Raw genomic sequence first — 17,748 nt, forward strand, 5'->3', positions numbered from 1 at the left:
AAAATGGCTGATTTATTATCCCTCTGAACACCATTCTCATGCCTCCTCCCTGCAACTTTTGACACCCTTACTAATCAAGACCTTATCAACCTCTGGTTTAAATTTACCCAATGACTTGGCCTCCACAGCCATCTGTGGCAATGAATTCCACAGATTCACCACCCTCTGGTTAAAGAAATTCTGTGTGCATTATACCCAAATTAATTACCATTACTGTTTATTACTGATCAGAAGTAGTATGAATAGTGATAAACAAGCATAAGGGGATTGGTTACCTGACTGGACATTGAACCAGTTCAGCTGGGTGTGAGCTTCTACATCACAACCGCCTCCACTGACCCAGGCCCAGAATGGGTGCTCATCAGACACACAATGTTCATCAATTCCGAAAGGGTAAATTGCCACAGATGACACACTGGATGTTTCTGCCACATCCAAGTTCACTGGACTTGAGTCAGTTCGAGCAACATCCAGTTCCATACTGTCTTGCAGAGACTGCCTTTGGTCTGCTGATCCAAAGTCAGGCTGAGTGCACTTTTCTAAAGATTCTTCATTTAACGAGATGTTCTCAAATACATTGGTCACGGCATTGCATTTTGACTCGATGGCAGGACAGGAAGAAGCAACATCTCCACTGTTATGGGAACACCTCACTCTCTCAATTGTTTCAGGAATGTTTTCAGTTCCCTTTTCTTCTCCCTCCGTTTCCAAGGAATAATCAGCGTCATTGGTGATGGAGACCTGGGATGGTAACCGAACTTCATCACCAAAGAAACACCCAGCACTGAAACAAAACCAAAAAGGGGAAAATAAAATAATTTCAAAACATTCAAGATTTTCAAAGCACAAAGTAAATTTTATTATCAAAATACACATATGTCACCATATTCAACACTGAGATTCACTTTCTTATGGACATACTCAACAAATCTATTGAATAGCAATTATAGCAGAATCAGTGATCGATTGCCAAATTAGTGCTTTCACCTGGAGTGCAGAAGACAACAAACTGCAAATGCAAAAAGAAGAAACAATAATATAAATAAATAAGCAATAAATATTGAGAACATGAGGAAAAAAAAGTACCCAAGGAACCAGAAAAGGAAAAGCTTTTTGTTGTGATCTGGAATGTAAAGCTGAAGACAATGGTAGCAGATTAAACACTAACTTCCAAAAAACAAAAAGAGGGATAGTGCTTAAGGTTAAAAAAAATGCTAGTGAAAGATAGAGGGAGAATGGATTTAATAGAACAGATGCTTCAAAGAATCCATACTGGAAAAATTATTTTCCTTTGTGGGTAGCATGGTAGAGTAGTGGTTAGCCCAATTGCTGTCCAGCACAGGCGATCACTGATCAAGGTTTGATATCTGCCACTGTCTGTAAGGAGTTTGTATGTTCTCCCTATGACTGTGGGTTTCCTCGAGGTGCTCTGGTTTCCTCCACATTCCAAAGACATACAGTTAAAAGTTCAAAGTAAATTTATTATAAAAGTATATATATGTCATCATATACAACCCTGAGATTAATTTTCTTGAGGGATACTCAATAAATCCATAATAGAATAATAGCCATAACAGAATCAATGAAAGACCGCAAAAACTTGGGCATTCAATAACCTGTGCAAATACAAATAGAAATAAATAATTATAATAAATAAGCAATAAATATTGAGGACATGAGATGAAGAGTCCTTGAACTGAGTCCACAGGTTGTGGGAACATTTCAATGATGGGCAAGTGAAGTTATCCCCTTTGGTTTATGGGCCTGATGGCTGAGGGGTAGTAACAGTTCCTGAACCTGATGGTGTGAGTCCTGAAGCTCCTGTACCTTCTTTCTGATAGCAGCAGTGAGAAAAGAGTGTCTTCTGGATAATAGATGCTGCTTTCTTGCGACAATGTTTCATTTAGATGTGCTCAATAGTGGGGAGGGCTTTATTGTGATGGACTGGGTCAAACTCACTACTTTTACCAGTTAAGATTTCACCAGTTAGGGTTAGGGTTAGGGTTAGAGCTGTGAGCACACTATGTTGTTGCCAGAGTGTGGTGACACTTGTGGGCTGCCCCAGCACAATCCTTAGACTGTGTTTGTCATTGACAAAAAAAATGACACCTTTCATTATGTTTTAATGTACTTGTGACAAATAAGGCTAATATTTATATCTTTATCTTTAAGGAATGATGTTAATGCATTGGAAACAGTTCAAAGGTTTACTAATTTGTACCCAAAAAGGGTGGGTTGCTTAATGAGGAAAGGCTAGCCATAACTTTTTGAGTTACTGTTGCAGTAAGTGTCTTAACTTATTTGTTCATCAAAAGCCATTCTGCCATGGGAGGTGAGGACTGGGCTCATGTAAGGAGCAATGCAGCCCCTCTCACTAGCTTCCATTTAGTTGATGATGTCATGGCACATGGTAAATCCAGCACATGGTAACCATAGTCTCTTTACCTGTGGCCCAGGTAGCCAATAGGTGCCATGGAAACGGTTGACAGTGGCAGTATGCTGCAGTGCAGAGGGCTCAAGTGTACACTTTAAGTATTTGCCACTGTGTGCACGTTCAGTGTGTGTTTTGTCCTGCCACTTCGGGCGCTCAATTTGGATCAGTATCTGTAACTGCGTTTAGCTTGAAGGGTTATTGAATGCTTAGTGTCAGATTCTTGCAACTTGTGGGGGGGGGGGGCTTAGATAAGTACTTGCTTGACTTAGAGGCCTGGTTGAGTGTTTCACTGTTTGTCTTGTAAATAAATAGTTAACATGCTAACTCACAATCAGTATCTTCTGTCCCACTTACTGAATTCATGAATCTGCTTCCCTGTAGCAGTTACTGCTGCCATCAGGAAGAAGGTACAGAAGCCTTAAGTCCCACACCAGCATATTTAGGGACAGTCATCACCCTTTAACCAACAGGCTCTTGAATCAGAGGGGATAACTTCACTCACCGCAACAATGAATTGATTCCACATCCTATGGACTCTACTATTCAAGTTCTTAATATTTATTGCTCGCTGTTATCTTTACTATTTTTTTCTTTTCTTTTTGTATCTACACAATTTGCTGTCTTTATATTGTTCACATTGGTTGTTTGTCCATCTCTGTTGTCTGTTGTTTTTTATTGATTTTATTTTGTGTCTCTCTACTTACTACGAATGCCTGCAAGAAGATTAATCTCAGGGTTGTATATGGTGACGTATATGTACTTTGACAATAAATTTACTTTGAACTTTGATTGGTAGATTATAGACTGAATATGCTTTCAGTGGCACAGCTGATAGAGCTGTTAACCTCATAGCCCAATCAACCAAGTTCAATGCCAACCCCAGGAGTTCACAAGTTCTCCCTGTGACTGCAGGCTGGGTAGTCCAGTTTCTTCCTAGCCACTGTTACATAGAAACTGGGATAGAGCTGATGAAAATGTGGTCAGAATAAATGGAATCAGTGTAAGTGGATGCTTGATGGGGGGCTGTTAAGGGCCTGTTTCCACGTTGTATGACTATGTAATTAGTGATGTTCCCACGTCCCTCTAAGACGGGATAAATAATTTTTCATGCAGCACCGACACTCAGTGACCACTTCATTACATACACCTGCTCGTTAATGCAAATATCTAATCACACAATCATGTAGCAGCAACTCAATGCATAAAAAGCAGACGTATTTATTTTACTTAGAAATACAGAATGGAACAGGCCCTTTCAGCCCAATGACTCACATTGCCCAGCAACTGACTTAACCCTAGCCTCATCATAGGACAATTTACAATGACCAATTAACCTACTAACCAGAATGCCTTTGGACTATGAGAGGAAATCAGAGCACCTTGAGTAAATGGACACGCTCACGGCAAGGACGTACAAACTTCTTACGGAGGACACCGGAATTAACTCCAAACTCCAACATCGTGAGCTGTATTAGGATTGTGCTGATCACTACACTGCCAAGGGCGTTCTAAGAGATCATGGTCAAGAAGTTCAATTGTTGTTCAGACCAAACATCAGAACGTGATCTAAGTGATTTTGACTGTGGAATGATAGCTGGTGCCAGACAGGGTGGTTTGGTATCTCAGTTACTGGTGATCTCCTGGGATTTACACACACACAACAGTCTTTAGCGTTGACAGAGAATTGTGTGAAAACAAAAAAAAATCCAGTGAACGACAGTTCTGTGGGTAAAAACGCCTTGTTAATAAGAGAGGAGAATGGCCAGACTGGTTCAAGCTGATAGGAAGGTGATGGTAAATCAAATAACCATGTGTTGGTGTACAGAAGAGCATCTTTGAACACACAATATGGCAAACCTTGAAATGGATAGTCTACAGCAGCAGAAGACAATAAACAAACAGAAATACACCCAGTGGCAGTAGGTGCCTAATAGAAGTGGCCACTAAGTGTAGGTTTGAAGCATAAAGTTCATGATTAATGCAAAAAGCAAATATTGACTGGGTTGCTGTACCTTGCAAGACTGGTGGCGCTGCCTGCGCAGGAAGATCGGTCCTGCTCCCGGCTTGTTACAATCACTTTCCAAGCCTTTCCACTGTACTCAGTCGGTGTCACACCTTGCCGAAAGTAGATACAGCGGTCTTCAGAACCTATTCCCCAAACCTGGGGTGATGATGGGACAGACACAGGGTGCAAGTAGCCCACATTATAGCTGGTTACAAACTGCAGTCCAGAATAAATTATTATTATTTCACATGATACACAAGCTTTTGTTACCATGTATTGCATTTACTCTGTGAGTTTCACCTGAGCAAGGAATTCCACTGCACCCTGGTGTATATAGCAATAAACTAATCTAAATTTAAGTTAGAATGGACAACACTAAGGCATTGATACAGTCAGGCAAAACTGAATGCTCAAAATAGTTAACAAAATTATAACAAATTTAAACCCATCTATCAATCCTATTGCCCTTTTTTTAATACCCGTTCCCTCTTTCCTGCATCCTAAATCTTTTCTATCTTTAGCTTTTTCAGTTCTGATACAGATTGATTGACTCAAAATATTTCTCACTCCAACGATGCTGCTAGATATGCTGAGCATTTGGATATCCTGCTTTTTGTTTTAGCCCAAATAACTGGATTAGTGATTGTAGTGAAACCATTATCTGATCATTAAACAAGTCCAGTCAAAACAAAAAAAAATCCAGCATTCCTTTTACCTGATCATTTAATCCCACATTCACCATGATCATCTCTATATTCATGCAGATCCACCCTGTTCCAACAGGGTTCTCGGAACAGACACCTCTTCTAAACCAAACCTGGCAACAGGAAAATGCACCTCAAAAGACTTGCATGTACATTTGTAAGTTATTCAATATTCTGAAGGGTGGAGGAGGAGGAGGAAATCAGTGAAATAATTGGGATAAATAGAGGAGGGGTCAGTAAAGGAGGATGCAGATTTTATTTTAATTGGCAAAAAAAAACTGAGTAAAAATCAATACAGTTGTTGGTGCATATCACAAGTCCTGGTTATGTGACCACTAACACCAGGCAGACAATCTCTGAAGAGTATTGATCATGGCTAGGGACACCCGTCTTGTAAAGACACTGCCCAGAAGAAGACAGTGACTAACCAATTCTGTAGCAAAGTTTCCCAAAACAATCATGGTCATGGAAAGACCATAATCGTCCGTGTTACACTACATGAGAACACATAATGAACGAATGCACATAAATAACAATGGGATGAGAGTCTTGGCCCGAAACATCGACAATATTCTTTTCCATAGATACTGCCTGGCCTGTTGAGTTCCTCCAGCATTTTGTGTGTGTTGCTTGGATTTCCAACATCTGAAGATTTTCTCTTTTTTGTAATGGGATGATTAGTGGTGGTTATTTTTGCTCAATGCATTGTTTGAAATTGAATAAACTGAAAATGCTGGAAAAACACAGTAGGTCAGCCAGCCTCTGTAGAAGGAGAGCTAACTCTGTTTTTCTCTCCACAGATACTCCCTGACCTGCTGAGTATTTCCTACTCAGCAGGTCAGGATTTATTTCAAATTTCCTGAATCAGTGGCATTTTGATTGGGTGTTGTGATCTTGAATTCACTGCTGGACGGAATGGGAGAACAGAAATTTGATAGTGATTTTGAGAGAAGGAATTAACACTTGAAAAGGAAATGTGTGCAAGAAATGGGGGAACAGAATTAATTCAGCAGCTCTTCTTTACAGCACAGACACTATGAGCAGATTGGCCTTCTTTAAGATTATGTAATCACACTTCCTGAAGAATGTCATAAAGGAGCGAGACAGAGAGGAATTATTGAGTACCTGCCCCAGTTAGCAAACATATGGCCATGCATTGTGGAACTTTTGAAATTAGGGACGAAGAAGGGACTGGAATTAGAATTACAGAGCTTTGGAGACTTCAGTAGTCCGTTATTAAGGGAAAAGATTTCCGGGTACTTGGAGGTGCATGATAAGCCAGCATAGTTTCTAAGAGTGGGAATAAAGGGGTCCTTTTCTGATGGCTGCCAATGACTAGGAGTGTTCCAGAGGGGTCAGTGTTGAGACTGCTCCTTTTCACACTATATGTCAATGATTTGGATGATGGAATTTGGATTTGATTTTGTGGACGATACAAAAGTAGTTGGAGGGATAGAAAGATTTGAGGAAGCAGTGAGTCTGCAGAAGGACTTAGACATATTAGGAGAATGGGGAAAGAAGTGGCAGATAGAATACAGCATAGGGAAGTGTATAGTCATGCACTTTGGTGACAGGGATAAAGGCATTTTCTAAAAGGATAGAAAATTCAAAACTTGCAGGTGAAGTTATAGACAATAGACAATAGGTGCCTAAGTAGACCATTCAATCCTTCGAGCCTGCACCACCATTTTGAGATCATGGCTGATAATCTACTATCAATACCCGGTTCCTGCCTTGTCCCCATATCCCTTGATTCCCCTATCCATAAGATACCTATCTAGCTCCTTCTTGAAAGCATCCAGAGAATTGGCCTCCATTGCCTTCCGAGGCAGTGCATTCCAGACCCCCACAACTCTCTGGGAGAAGAAGTTTTTCCTTAACTCTGTCCTAAATGACCTACCCCTTATTCTCAAACCATGCCCTCTGGTACTGGACTCTCCCAGCATCTGGAACATATTTCCTGCCTCTATCTTGTCCAATCCCATAATAATCTTATATGTTGCAATCAGATCTCCTCTCAATCTCCTTAATTCCAGCGTGTACAAGCCCAGTCTCTCTAACCTCTCTGCGTAAGACAGTCCTGACATCCCAGGAATTAACCTTGTGAATCTACGCTGCACTTCCTCTACAGCCAGGATGTCCTTACTTAACCCTGGAGACCAAAACTGTACACAATACTCCAGGTGTGGTCTCACCAGGGCCCTGTACAAATGCAAGAGGATTTCCTTGCTCTTGTACTCAATTCCCTTTGTAATAAAGGCCAACATTCCATTAGCCTTCTTCACTGCCTGCTGCACTTGCTCATTCATCTTCAGTGACTGATGAACAAGGACTCCTAGATCTCTTTGTATTTCTCCCTTACCTAACTTTACACCGTTCAGATAATAATCTGGCTTCCTGTTCTTACTCCCAAAGTGGATAACCTCACACTTATTCACATTAAATGTCATCTGCCAAGTATCTGCCCACTCACCCAGCCTATCTTAGTCACCCTGAATTCTCCTAACATCATCACATGTCACACTGCCACCCAGCTTAGTATCATCAGCAAACTTGCTGATGTTATTCTCAATGCCTTAATCTAAATCGTTGACGTAAATCGTAAACAGCTGTGGTCTCAATACCGAGCCCTGTGGCACCCCACTAGTCACCACCTGCCATTCCGAGGAACACCCATTCACCGCTACCCTTTGCTTTCTATCTGCCAACCAGTTTTCTATCTATGTCAATGTCTTCCCCCCAATGCCATGAGCTTTGATTTTACCCACCAATCTCCTATGTGGGACCTTATCAAATGCCTTCTGAAAATCGTGAAAGTTAGTGGTAAGGAAGGCAAATGCAATGTTAGCGTTCATTTAAAGAGGATTAGATTATAAAAGCAAGTGTAAAGGGGATTTCTTCTTTTTCTTTGTTACTGTGTATGTAATCAAAATGGCTTCTTCGTTTTTGTTAAAAGTAGGAATGCTTCTTTGTTGCAAGAGAGTGCTGGAAGCTTGTTTGGGTTAAAATTTACTGATAACGAGAATTGTATTCCTTTGTTAACCAATTGGGATTAATGTTGTTCTTTCTTCTGAGTCTGTAAGCTATTGTTGGCGGGCATTTTGGAGAGTCGGCGCGAGGGGGTGAGAGAGAGAGGACGTGATGCTGTAAACTGGCCGAGGAACGGACCCCAAGGGGGGGGGGGGGGTCCGAGGCCAGGAGGTACCCCGAGGAGAGGAGACAAAGATAGATGTGCTTGGTTGACCACTTCGGGTGGTCCTGAGCTGCAAGTCGAGGAGTTCGGAGGGGATCAAATGGTGGCCAGAAGACTTCAGTAATTGAGCTCCAACGGTTGTGCACGAAGTGGTTTGGACTTTGATAAGTTTGGCGCCTTTTCTTTATTTTTTTTCCCTTCATATATACTGTATCATTATTAATCAATTAGTTATAGTAACCTTTATAAATTGTACTCATTTAACCGCATATGGTGTACTGTCTGGTTTTGGGTGAGGCGGGGACATCACACAGCATCCACACCAGCTGATTACCCAGTTTGGTGGGGCCGAAGGCTGCTCCCCCTAGACGAGAACGAGCTGAGCGAGCCTGAGGCGACCCAGGGGGTTACACAAGGATATAATGCTGAGGTTTTATAAGGCATTGGACAAACCACACTTAGAGTACTATGAGCACTTTGGGACCCTTATCTAAGAAAGGATGTGCTGGAGAGGGTCTAGAGGTGGTTCATGAGAATGCTTCTGGGAATGAAAGGGTAACTAATATATGAGTAGTATTTGATGGCTCTGGACCTGCCCTTGCTAAATTTAGCCAATATTGAAAGACCTAAATAGAGGGGATATGGAGATGATGCTTCCTATAGTGGGGGAGTCTAGGACCAGAGGGCACAGTCTCAGAATAGAGGGATGTTCATTTAGAACAGAGATGAGTAGGAATTTCCTTAGCCAAAGGGTGGTGAATCTGAAATTCATTGCCACAGGTAGCTGAGGAGGCCAAGTCACTGGGCATATTTAAAGCAGAGATTGACAGGTTTTTGCTTAGAAAGGGTGTTAAAGATTAGAGGGAGAAGGGTGCCACACTCACCCTTCTGTTCTGCACACACTTCAGTCAATTTACCAGCATGTCAGAGTCATAGAACTCTACAGCACAGAAACAGACTCTTTGGTAGTGCCGAACCATTAATCTGCCCAGTGCCATCGACCTGCACCCAGATCACAGCCCTCCACACTATTCCCATCCATGTCAATGGAATGTGTGTTAGGGGAGGGGGTGGGCTAGGAAACCTGTGATCTCAGAGAGAACATGTAAGCTCCACACCGACTGTACCAGAGGTCAGACTTGAACTCTGGTTGTTGGAATTGTTAAATTGCACTAGCACTGTTTTGAACAGAGTATAGACTAAACAGAACTGATGTAAAACACTGATTTCAGAAATTGATGTAAACACTTGAGCAATGTGTATCAAAGAAAGTTAATTAAAAAGTTACACAAAGTATTTGAACAAGTATTTCAAAACATGAATTAGAAACATAAATAAAGATAACCATTAGCTTTATTTGTCATACGTACAATGAAACATACAGTGAAATGCATCATTTCCATCAGCGACTAACACTGTCCAAGAATTGTGCTGGGGCAAACGTTCAATGTTTCCAGCACCAACATAGCATGCCCACAACTCACTAACCCTATCACTGTCTTTAGAACAATGAAAGTACACCAGAGTACCCAGAGGAACCCACATGATCATATAAAGATACTGTGGTGCTCCGGGGGCCAACCCAACTCCCTAGCGGCCAGCGCTACTTATTGTTCTTGTTTTAAAATTCATTTGTGGGATTGTGCTGGAATGTTTAAGATCATTTTACATTTTAGCTTGGGTTATACAGTTATTTGCATGTGTATTTGTGGGCCAACCTGACTGTAACTGGGGTGTGTAATAATCACCTCCCCCATCTGTATGTGACTGGGTTGGTTCTCACCAATTGATGGCGCCCTGTCTGTTATTGGGCTTGTCGCAATAAAACCGGCAGTTGAGATAAATGAGCTCTTCTCATCTGTCGTCATGGACCAAATGCCAGGGTTCACGGTGGAGTGAATCACCTGCCTCCCTTGTGGCCTGTGCCAGGGAACCCAAGATGCTGCAGCCACGGGAAGACAGGTAACATGGCAGGAACCACTAATGCCCTCCTCACTGGTTGAGAAGCACCCTCATAGTGGCACTGGAGCGGTTCTTCGGGTAGAGGCCATTGGAGAAAGCAGTGAAGGAAGAACTGGGCAGCAGGCAGTCCCATGTGGGAGAAAGCCTGGCGACATTTGTGGAAGATCTCTGCCACTGTGCTCGGCATGGCTACCCACAGTTCCCTCCCGCAGCCCAGGAAGAGCTTGCCCTCTACGCCTTTGTAATCGCGCTAATGCTGGAGTGCCTTCGGCAGCATCTTCGCCTGACATCACCATCATCTGGGTGGACAATAATGACACTCTGGCTGGCTACTGTCACTGGCAACTGTGTGGTAATGAGAGAGAGGAAGTGGCTGCGTATCGCAGTGGGGAAAAACACAGTGGAGCATGAAGCATGGATAGGTGACATTGGGGACTCCTGCATCATTGGCCTCGACCTGCTGGAGGGCCCGTGTGGATGTGCCGGGTGCAACGCTCTACCTTGGCACAGAAACTGTGGCTTTCCGGCAGGGCAGTCCAGGAAGTAGACCAGGATGGTACAGCAACAACCAGCACCAGTCTCACACTGGCCCAATGCAACATAGAGGAGCCAGGGGCAAGCGGCACTTCAAGTGGCAGCCAGCGGCAAGGTAGGTCTCCCCACCAGCAGCTGCGCAGTGAGGGATGAGTAATCTCACACTGGCCTGGGTGAGCAGATAGCTGAGTGTGGGATGGCAGCCGGAGTTGGCGAAGGTCTCCGCTCTGGATCCAGAGACCAAAGCCCTATACTGTCAAGTGTGGCACGCTGGAGTTGCGAGATGATTTGCTGTTCCAGCAGTGACAGTTTTCCGACGGCAACAGACATCTCCTGCAGCTGGTGGTCCCCTGGGGGCTCTGAGCCATGGAGCTGCAGTTGATGGATGAGCTGATGGGAGCTGGCTATTTAGGGGTTGCAAAGACGTTGGGCAAGCTGTGCACATAGTGGTGGGCATCCTGGGCCCCTTCCCTGCACTGATGTAAGGAACAGCTTTCTTCTCATGCCCATGTATTACTTCACGAAGTGGCCAGAGACAGATGCGGTCCCAGACCAGAGTACCACCACCACCACCCCTGAGAGACTCATGGAGGAGTTCTTCTGCTGGTTTGATGCCCCTGAGGAACTCCATGGTGACCAGTGGAGCAACTTTAAGGCGCAGGTGTTTGGTGAAGTCTGCAGGTGGTTGGGATCACCAAAACATGGACCACCTCCCTTCACCTGCAAAGTGATGAGCTGCTGGAGTGCTTTAGCCACACCCTGGCTACGCAGCTCATCATCCTCATTAGCGGGCACCAGCACGATTACAATTGCCACCTACCCCTAGTATTGTGGGCATACTGGACAGCAGTTCAGGAGAGCATGAGGTGCACGCCGACTGTGTTCATGTTCGGTCAGGAGCTGTGCACGCTGGTGGATCTAGTGTTTAGCTCCCTCCCGGGCCAGACATTCCTGGGGAGGCTGGATTGGAGAACCTGCAGCACCTCGGGGGCACCTGCGGGCTGGTCACGATGCGGTTCGGCAGGACCAAAGTGCAGCCAGTGGCCGCAAAAATCTGGTTTATGATGCCCGCAGTTGGGGACAGTACTTTACTGGGGGGTGGGTCTACTACCCTCCCGCAAGAAGGGACTATCGTCCAAACTGGGAAGCTACTGGAAGGGGCCAGGAGAGGTGCTTGAGCGCATTTCTGATGTGGTATATTGGGTGTGGTTGCCTGAGCAGCAGAAGGCAGTTGTGTTGCACCAGGATCCGCTAGCACTGTATCGGCCATTGGCCACTACAGACCCAGCATGGCTGAAAAAGGAAGTGACATTCTGAGTGCCCTGTCTTTTGCCTCGCCAAACAGTGCCTCTGCTGGGGGGGGGATCTCCAGACAATAACCCCCCCCAGCGCCCCAGGTGGCAGTGTTGACCATCATCAGGATTCTTGGACTGGAGTTGCTGGGGACAGCTGACCCCTCAAGCAGGAGCAGTGTGGCACTCTGAGGGGGAGGCATAGTTGACAGCTCACCCCAGCATTGCCGGCAGCCAGTGCTACTTATTATTCTTGTTTTAAAATGTATTCATGGGATTATGGTGGGATGTTCAAGTTCATTTATTGTTACATTTTAGCTTGGGTTATACAGTTACTCACTTGTGTGTTTGTGGGTCACCCAGACTGTAACTGGGGTGTATGATAATCACTTCCTGTATGTAACTGAGTTGGTTATCAACAAGTGATAGCGATCTGTCTGTTACTGGGCTTGTCACAATAAAACTGGAGTTGAAATAAACAAGCTCTTCTTGTCTGTCATGATGAACCGAAGGCTTGCCGCAATATGAATTCCTTACAGGCAGTGGAAGGCGCGTGGCCTAGTGGGCAAGGCATCAGACTAGTAACCTGAAGGTCACTGGTTCGAGCTTCAGCTGAGGCAGCGTGTTTGTGTCCTTGAGCAAGGCACTTAACAACACATTGCTCTGCGACATCACCGGTACAAAGCTGCTTGGGTCCAAGTACCCTTTCCTTGCACAACCTCGGTGGCATGGAGAGGGGAAGGCCTGCAGCTTGGGCAACTGCCGGTCTCCCATACAACCCTGCCCAGGCCTGCGCCCTGGAAACTCCAGGCGCAGATCCATGGTCTCTCGAGACTGACGGATGCCACCACCACAGGCAGTGGAAGGAATCAAAACCTGATCGGTGACCGCTGGCAATGTAAAGTGATTGTGCTAACCTCATCAAAAAAAATCAGAACTCAAACTTGTGTCTACTGTGGGAACCCATGAACTGGCAAAAAAACAGAAGCTGATGGAGAACAAAATGAAACAAAGTACAAAGGACAATGCTATAGGTGTATTATTTCCAGAACAAAATTATCAGGGACAGCTGGAAAAAACTAGTCGGAGCTTGGGTCTCGGCTTGGTTTAATCGACACAGTTGTGAATTGGACTCTGTAGTTCACATTATGATGTGTTTCTGGTTGCACCTATTTTGATTGGGCATCCCGCAAACTACGTACGATACAGCACTAGGTTGAGCTGAATAGGCCTGGACTCTCGCAATGACTTTTGTGGATTGGTGTTTTATATTCTGTATTTTTCACCCTTTCTTTGTCATTTGCACGATTTGGGTTTTTTTCACATAGGAGGGTGAAGTTTGATGTCTTTCTCTGAATGGATTTGATGTAAGCCTTTGATTTCACAGGTTCCCTGGTTTTGTTTGTTTCATAGCTATCTGTGGGAAGACAAATCTGTATACATACTTTGATAATAAATGTACTTCAAATCTTTGATTACAGGTTAAGAAGTTGGAAGAAAGTGGTATCATCTGATTAATCAACGGGTTTAATATCTGAAGCTGATACAATTCATCAAGAAAAAGAGACCACATTAAAAGATCAGATAAAACTAGGGCCAAAGATAGCACATGAATAAACTTATATTCAAGAACAGCTATTTCCCTTCAACCATTTGATTCCTGAACCAACCAGCACAAATCCTAATCACCATAGTTTAGCAGCACTATTGCCACTTTGCACTAAATTTGACTTTTTTGTTGCTCTGTGTTCTTTCCTGTGAAGATTGTGTACAATTTAAGCCTGATTTATGTTTTTTCTTGTGAGTGCTGCTTTTATGATGCTATGTGCCTGTGATGTTGCTGAACCTAATTAAGCTTTTCATTGCGCTTGTACAGACGTACTTTTGCAGAGGACAATAATGTAGATTTCGACTTTGGATGTGGATTGATTAGAGAAGATAAAACATAAAGGAACCAACTGGTCTTTCCCAGGTTGTTTGACTGTTCTGCAGTGGAATCCTCATTCCACTGAAGAAGAATCTGACAACCAGAGAAAGACCAATTAATCACAGCATTGTTGACTAAAGATAAAAAGACCAGTTAATGACTGTTTGCATATTGATTTACGACAAAAATATGGAACATATCAAAAGTTCAGTAACATGAAGCTAGTTGTGAAAGCAGATTGAATTAGTGAATGAGGAAGAGGAAGATGGAAGTTGCTGGGAGAATTCCAATCTAATACAACCATTTACTATATTATGGCTAGAAAGATTCATGGTGCATGCACTTACCTTTCTGTCCCGTGAAACAGCCCATAGCACGTTGACACCCACTGAGACCTGGACAAAACCATTTCCAGAGTTTTGTAATTCGACAATTTGCCAGGAATTCCCTATGGACCAAATGATGGAGAACTCATAACATTGATGCTGTGACCTCACTCGACACTGTCTTTAGAGCACCATAATAGACATGTGTACTTCCACCACTCTTTTGCTCCCACCCACACCTCAGGGGTTATTAATTTAAAAAAGTAAACAACTCAATCATTAATGTTTGAGAAAAGTTGGAGAGCAGCTAGAAACACAGGGTGTGGTTAGGCAAATAACACTTATAAAGGTGTTTCAGAGGCATCACCTTTTCACGGTAAAATAAATTGAGAGAAAGTTGTGGAGAACGAACAATAGCACAAACCAGTTGGGCTGATCCTGTTTTTAACCCTGTACAGTCAAGGAGATATTTTGGTTAACAATATATTTAATACATATCCTTTGATGTTCACTCAGTGGCCACTTTATTAGGTACACCGGCTTATTAATGAAAATATCTAATCAGCCAATCAAGTGACAGCAACTCAATGGATAAAAAGTATGCAGACATGGTCAAGAGGTTCAGATGTTCAGATCAAACATTAGAATAGGGAAGAAATGTGATCTAAGTGACTTAGACCATGGAATGATTGTTGGTGCCAGACAGGGTGGTTTGAGTATCTCAGTAACCGCTGATCTCCTGGGATTTTCATGGACAACAGTCTCTAGAGTTTACAGAGAATGGTCCAAAAAAATAATTAAAAAAACACATCCAGTGACTGGCAGTTTTGTGGTTGAAAAGTCTTTTTAATGAGAGGGGTCAGAGGAGAATGGCTAGACTGGTTCAAGCTGACAGGAAGGCAACAGTAACTCAAACAACCACCACACATTACAACAGTGGTGTGCAGAAGAGCATCTCTGAATGCACAAAATGTTGAACCTTGAGGTACAGGAGGTACTTAATAAAGTGGTCACTGAGTTTAATAACATTAAATCCATTAAGGCTGATAAACCACTGAAGTCAAAACATGCCATATTAAACCGTATACCTTTAGGGTTCTCCCTGTTTATTCCTGTTCTCATCATTAGCTGGCCTTCCCATAGTACAGCACACACAAGGTCACCTGGTCCACAGGCTATCTGAACTACTTCCCCAGGACTCTGGATTTCCGTCCAGGACAAACCCTCAGGGTTGTGATCATTTACATTTTCTCTATAAAATACCTGAAAGAAAACAAACTCCGAATTAGCAACGTTCTGTGTTAGCAACTAGTTACAGTACTGTGCAAAAGTCTTAGGCACAGATATATAGCTGGTGTGCCTAAGATCTTTGCACAGTAATGTATTTGTTTACACAGAGAGTAGAGTGAGTCTGTAAATCCAGCAGGAGCAAAGGATGTTGGGAATGATGTGGGTGGAGTGCCACAGGAGGGATGTGTGACAGGTGGCAGAGAAGGAGTGCCGGGGCAGAGGACGGTGCAGGTGCAGATCCACCCATTCCTGAGACACCAGACAAGGTCATTTGATTCCAAACAATTGATTTATTGATCATTACAGAATGTCTCTCTGGTGCTTCCTGCTCCATTCCTTTCCTTTCCCCTAAGACTTTTGTACAGTTCTATACATCTGCAGCACAAGACTTGAACATGGAGGGGCCACTGCAGAGGATCAGAAAAAGCAGCAGGAAGTTGCAAACTCAGTCAACACCTTCATGGGCACAGGCCTTCCTAACATAGAGGACACCGTCAAAAGGTGATGCCTCAATAAGGTTTCATCCATCAAGGAACCCCATCACCCCCATCATCTCCCAGGACATACCCTCTTATTGTTACCATAAAGGAGGTGGTATAGCAGCCTGAAGACACACACCCAACTTTTTAAGAACAGCTTCTTCCCCTTCATCATCAGATTTCTGAAGGGACAATGAACCAATGTATACTATCCACTTTTTGCATTTTTGCCCTCTCTTGCACTACTTATTTTTTTATTATGCATTACAATATATTGCTGCTGCAAAGCAACAAATTTCATGACATATGCTGGTGATATTAAATTTGATCCTGATATGCTTTGAAGGTTTCCACAGCTGCAATGATTTCCCACCAATGCATTGCATGCATGAAACTTATGTCAATGCAACATCACTAACAAATGCAAAGGAGAAAGGACTGTCAAAGGTACAGATCTTTCATGAATAAGTAAAGCCAGAAGTCTGATCCACAATGTGTGAAACATCCTCAACACTAAAAAGGTTCAAAAGTTAAAGTCTGCATTTAAAATACAACTCTGACATTTGTCTTCTCCAGGTAGCCATGAAATACAGAAAGACCACAAGAGTTGTAAAGACATCAACACATCTACCCCGAAAAAGAAACAAAACTTGCAAGCCCCAAAATCCCCCACCCTTTCCCTGCAGATAAAACAGTGACAATAACAATCCCTGACCCCCTCACTCACAGGAAAAAACAGTGACTATAACATTAAAAACCCCAACCACACCCCCTTACACACAAATAATAACTAATCACCCACTCTCACTAACTTCAACATCAGAAAACCCTGTGTCATAGCACAGAAATATGCCCTCTGAAACCAACTCATCAATGCCAGCCAAGATGTCTATCTGAGCTAGTCCCATTTGTCTACATTTGGGACATCTCTCTCTATTCTCATGCTATGTTTCTTTATTTAGAGGCGCAGCATGGAACAGTCCCTTTGAGCTGCTCTGCCCAGAAACCCACCTATTAACCTTAGCCTCATCACACAACAACTTACAATGACCAATTAACCTACTAAGCAGTACCTTTTTGGAGTATGGGAGGAAACCAGAGCACCCAGAGAAAACCCATGTAGTCACTGGGAGAATATATAAACTCCGGAATTGAACTCCGAACTCTAAATGTCCCGATCTGTAATAGGGTCACATTAATTGCCACGTTACTGTGGTGCCCTGTACGTGTCTGTGAATTTGCTGCAAGCGAGCTTTTCACTGCACCTGTGCATCTCTGTACTTGTGCATAAGACAATAAACTAGACATTGACTGCCAAGTGCAAGGAAATACATACTTTTAATTTTTTGCCACACCTATTGAAATTGAATACGCATTGAATGTCAACTTTCAGGTTTGGCTGCACAGTTATCATTTGCACTTAAAGTCAGAACTCTGAGTGCTTGGCCAATTTTATGGGCATGGGAGTAAATGGAAACCTGTATCACAGGGGTTCCTAACCTGGAGTCCATGGAGCCCTCGGTTAATGGTAGGGGTCCACAGCATAAAAAAGGTTGGGAACCCCTGGTATAAATGATGCCAGCAATTCACCTGTTTGTGTTT

At 43.3% G+C, this 17,748-nt stretch overlaps 1 protein-coding gene across 1 annotated transcript in view; it reads right to left on the reverse strand.

The window, feature by feature from the left end:
• tecpr1a (tectonin beta-propeller repeat containing 1a) overlaps window positions 1-17,748 on the reverse strand; it is a 101,766-nt gene that overhangs the window by 57,408 nt on the left and 26,610 nt on the right. Inside the window, exons 6-10 of the mRNA XM_073060178.1 lie at window positions 15,466-15,640; window positions 14,399-14,499; window positions 5,155-5,256; window positions 4,447-4,595; window positions 276-784 (exon numbers count right to left, since the gene is read on the reverse strand). Coding sequence (XP_072916279.1) covers window positions 276-784; window positions 4,447-4,595; window positions 5,155-5,256; window positions 14,399-14,499; window positions 15,466-15,640 — 1,036 coding nt within the window. The remainder of the gene's footprint in view (window positions 1-275; window positions 785-4,446; window positions 4,596-5,154; window positions 5,257-14,398; window positions 14,500-15,465; window positions 15,641-17,748) is intronic.

The sequence above is a fragment of the Hemitrygon akajei genome, chromosome 11 (genome assembly GCF_048418815.1).
Source record: "Hemitrygon akajei chromosome 11, sHemAka1.3, whole genome shotgun sequence".
NCBI lineage: Eukaryota > Metazoa > Chordata > Chondrichthyes > Myliobatiformes > Dasyatidae > Hemitrygon > Hemitrygon akajei.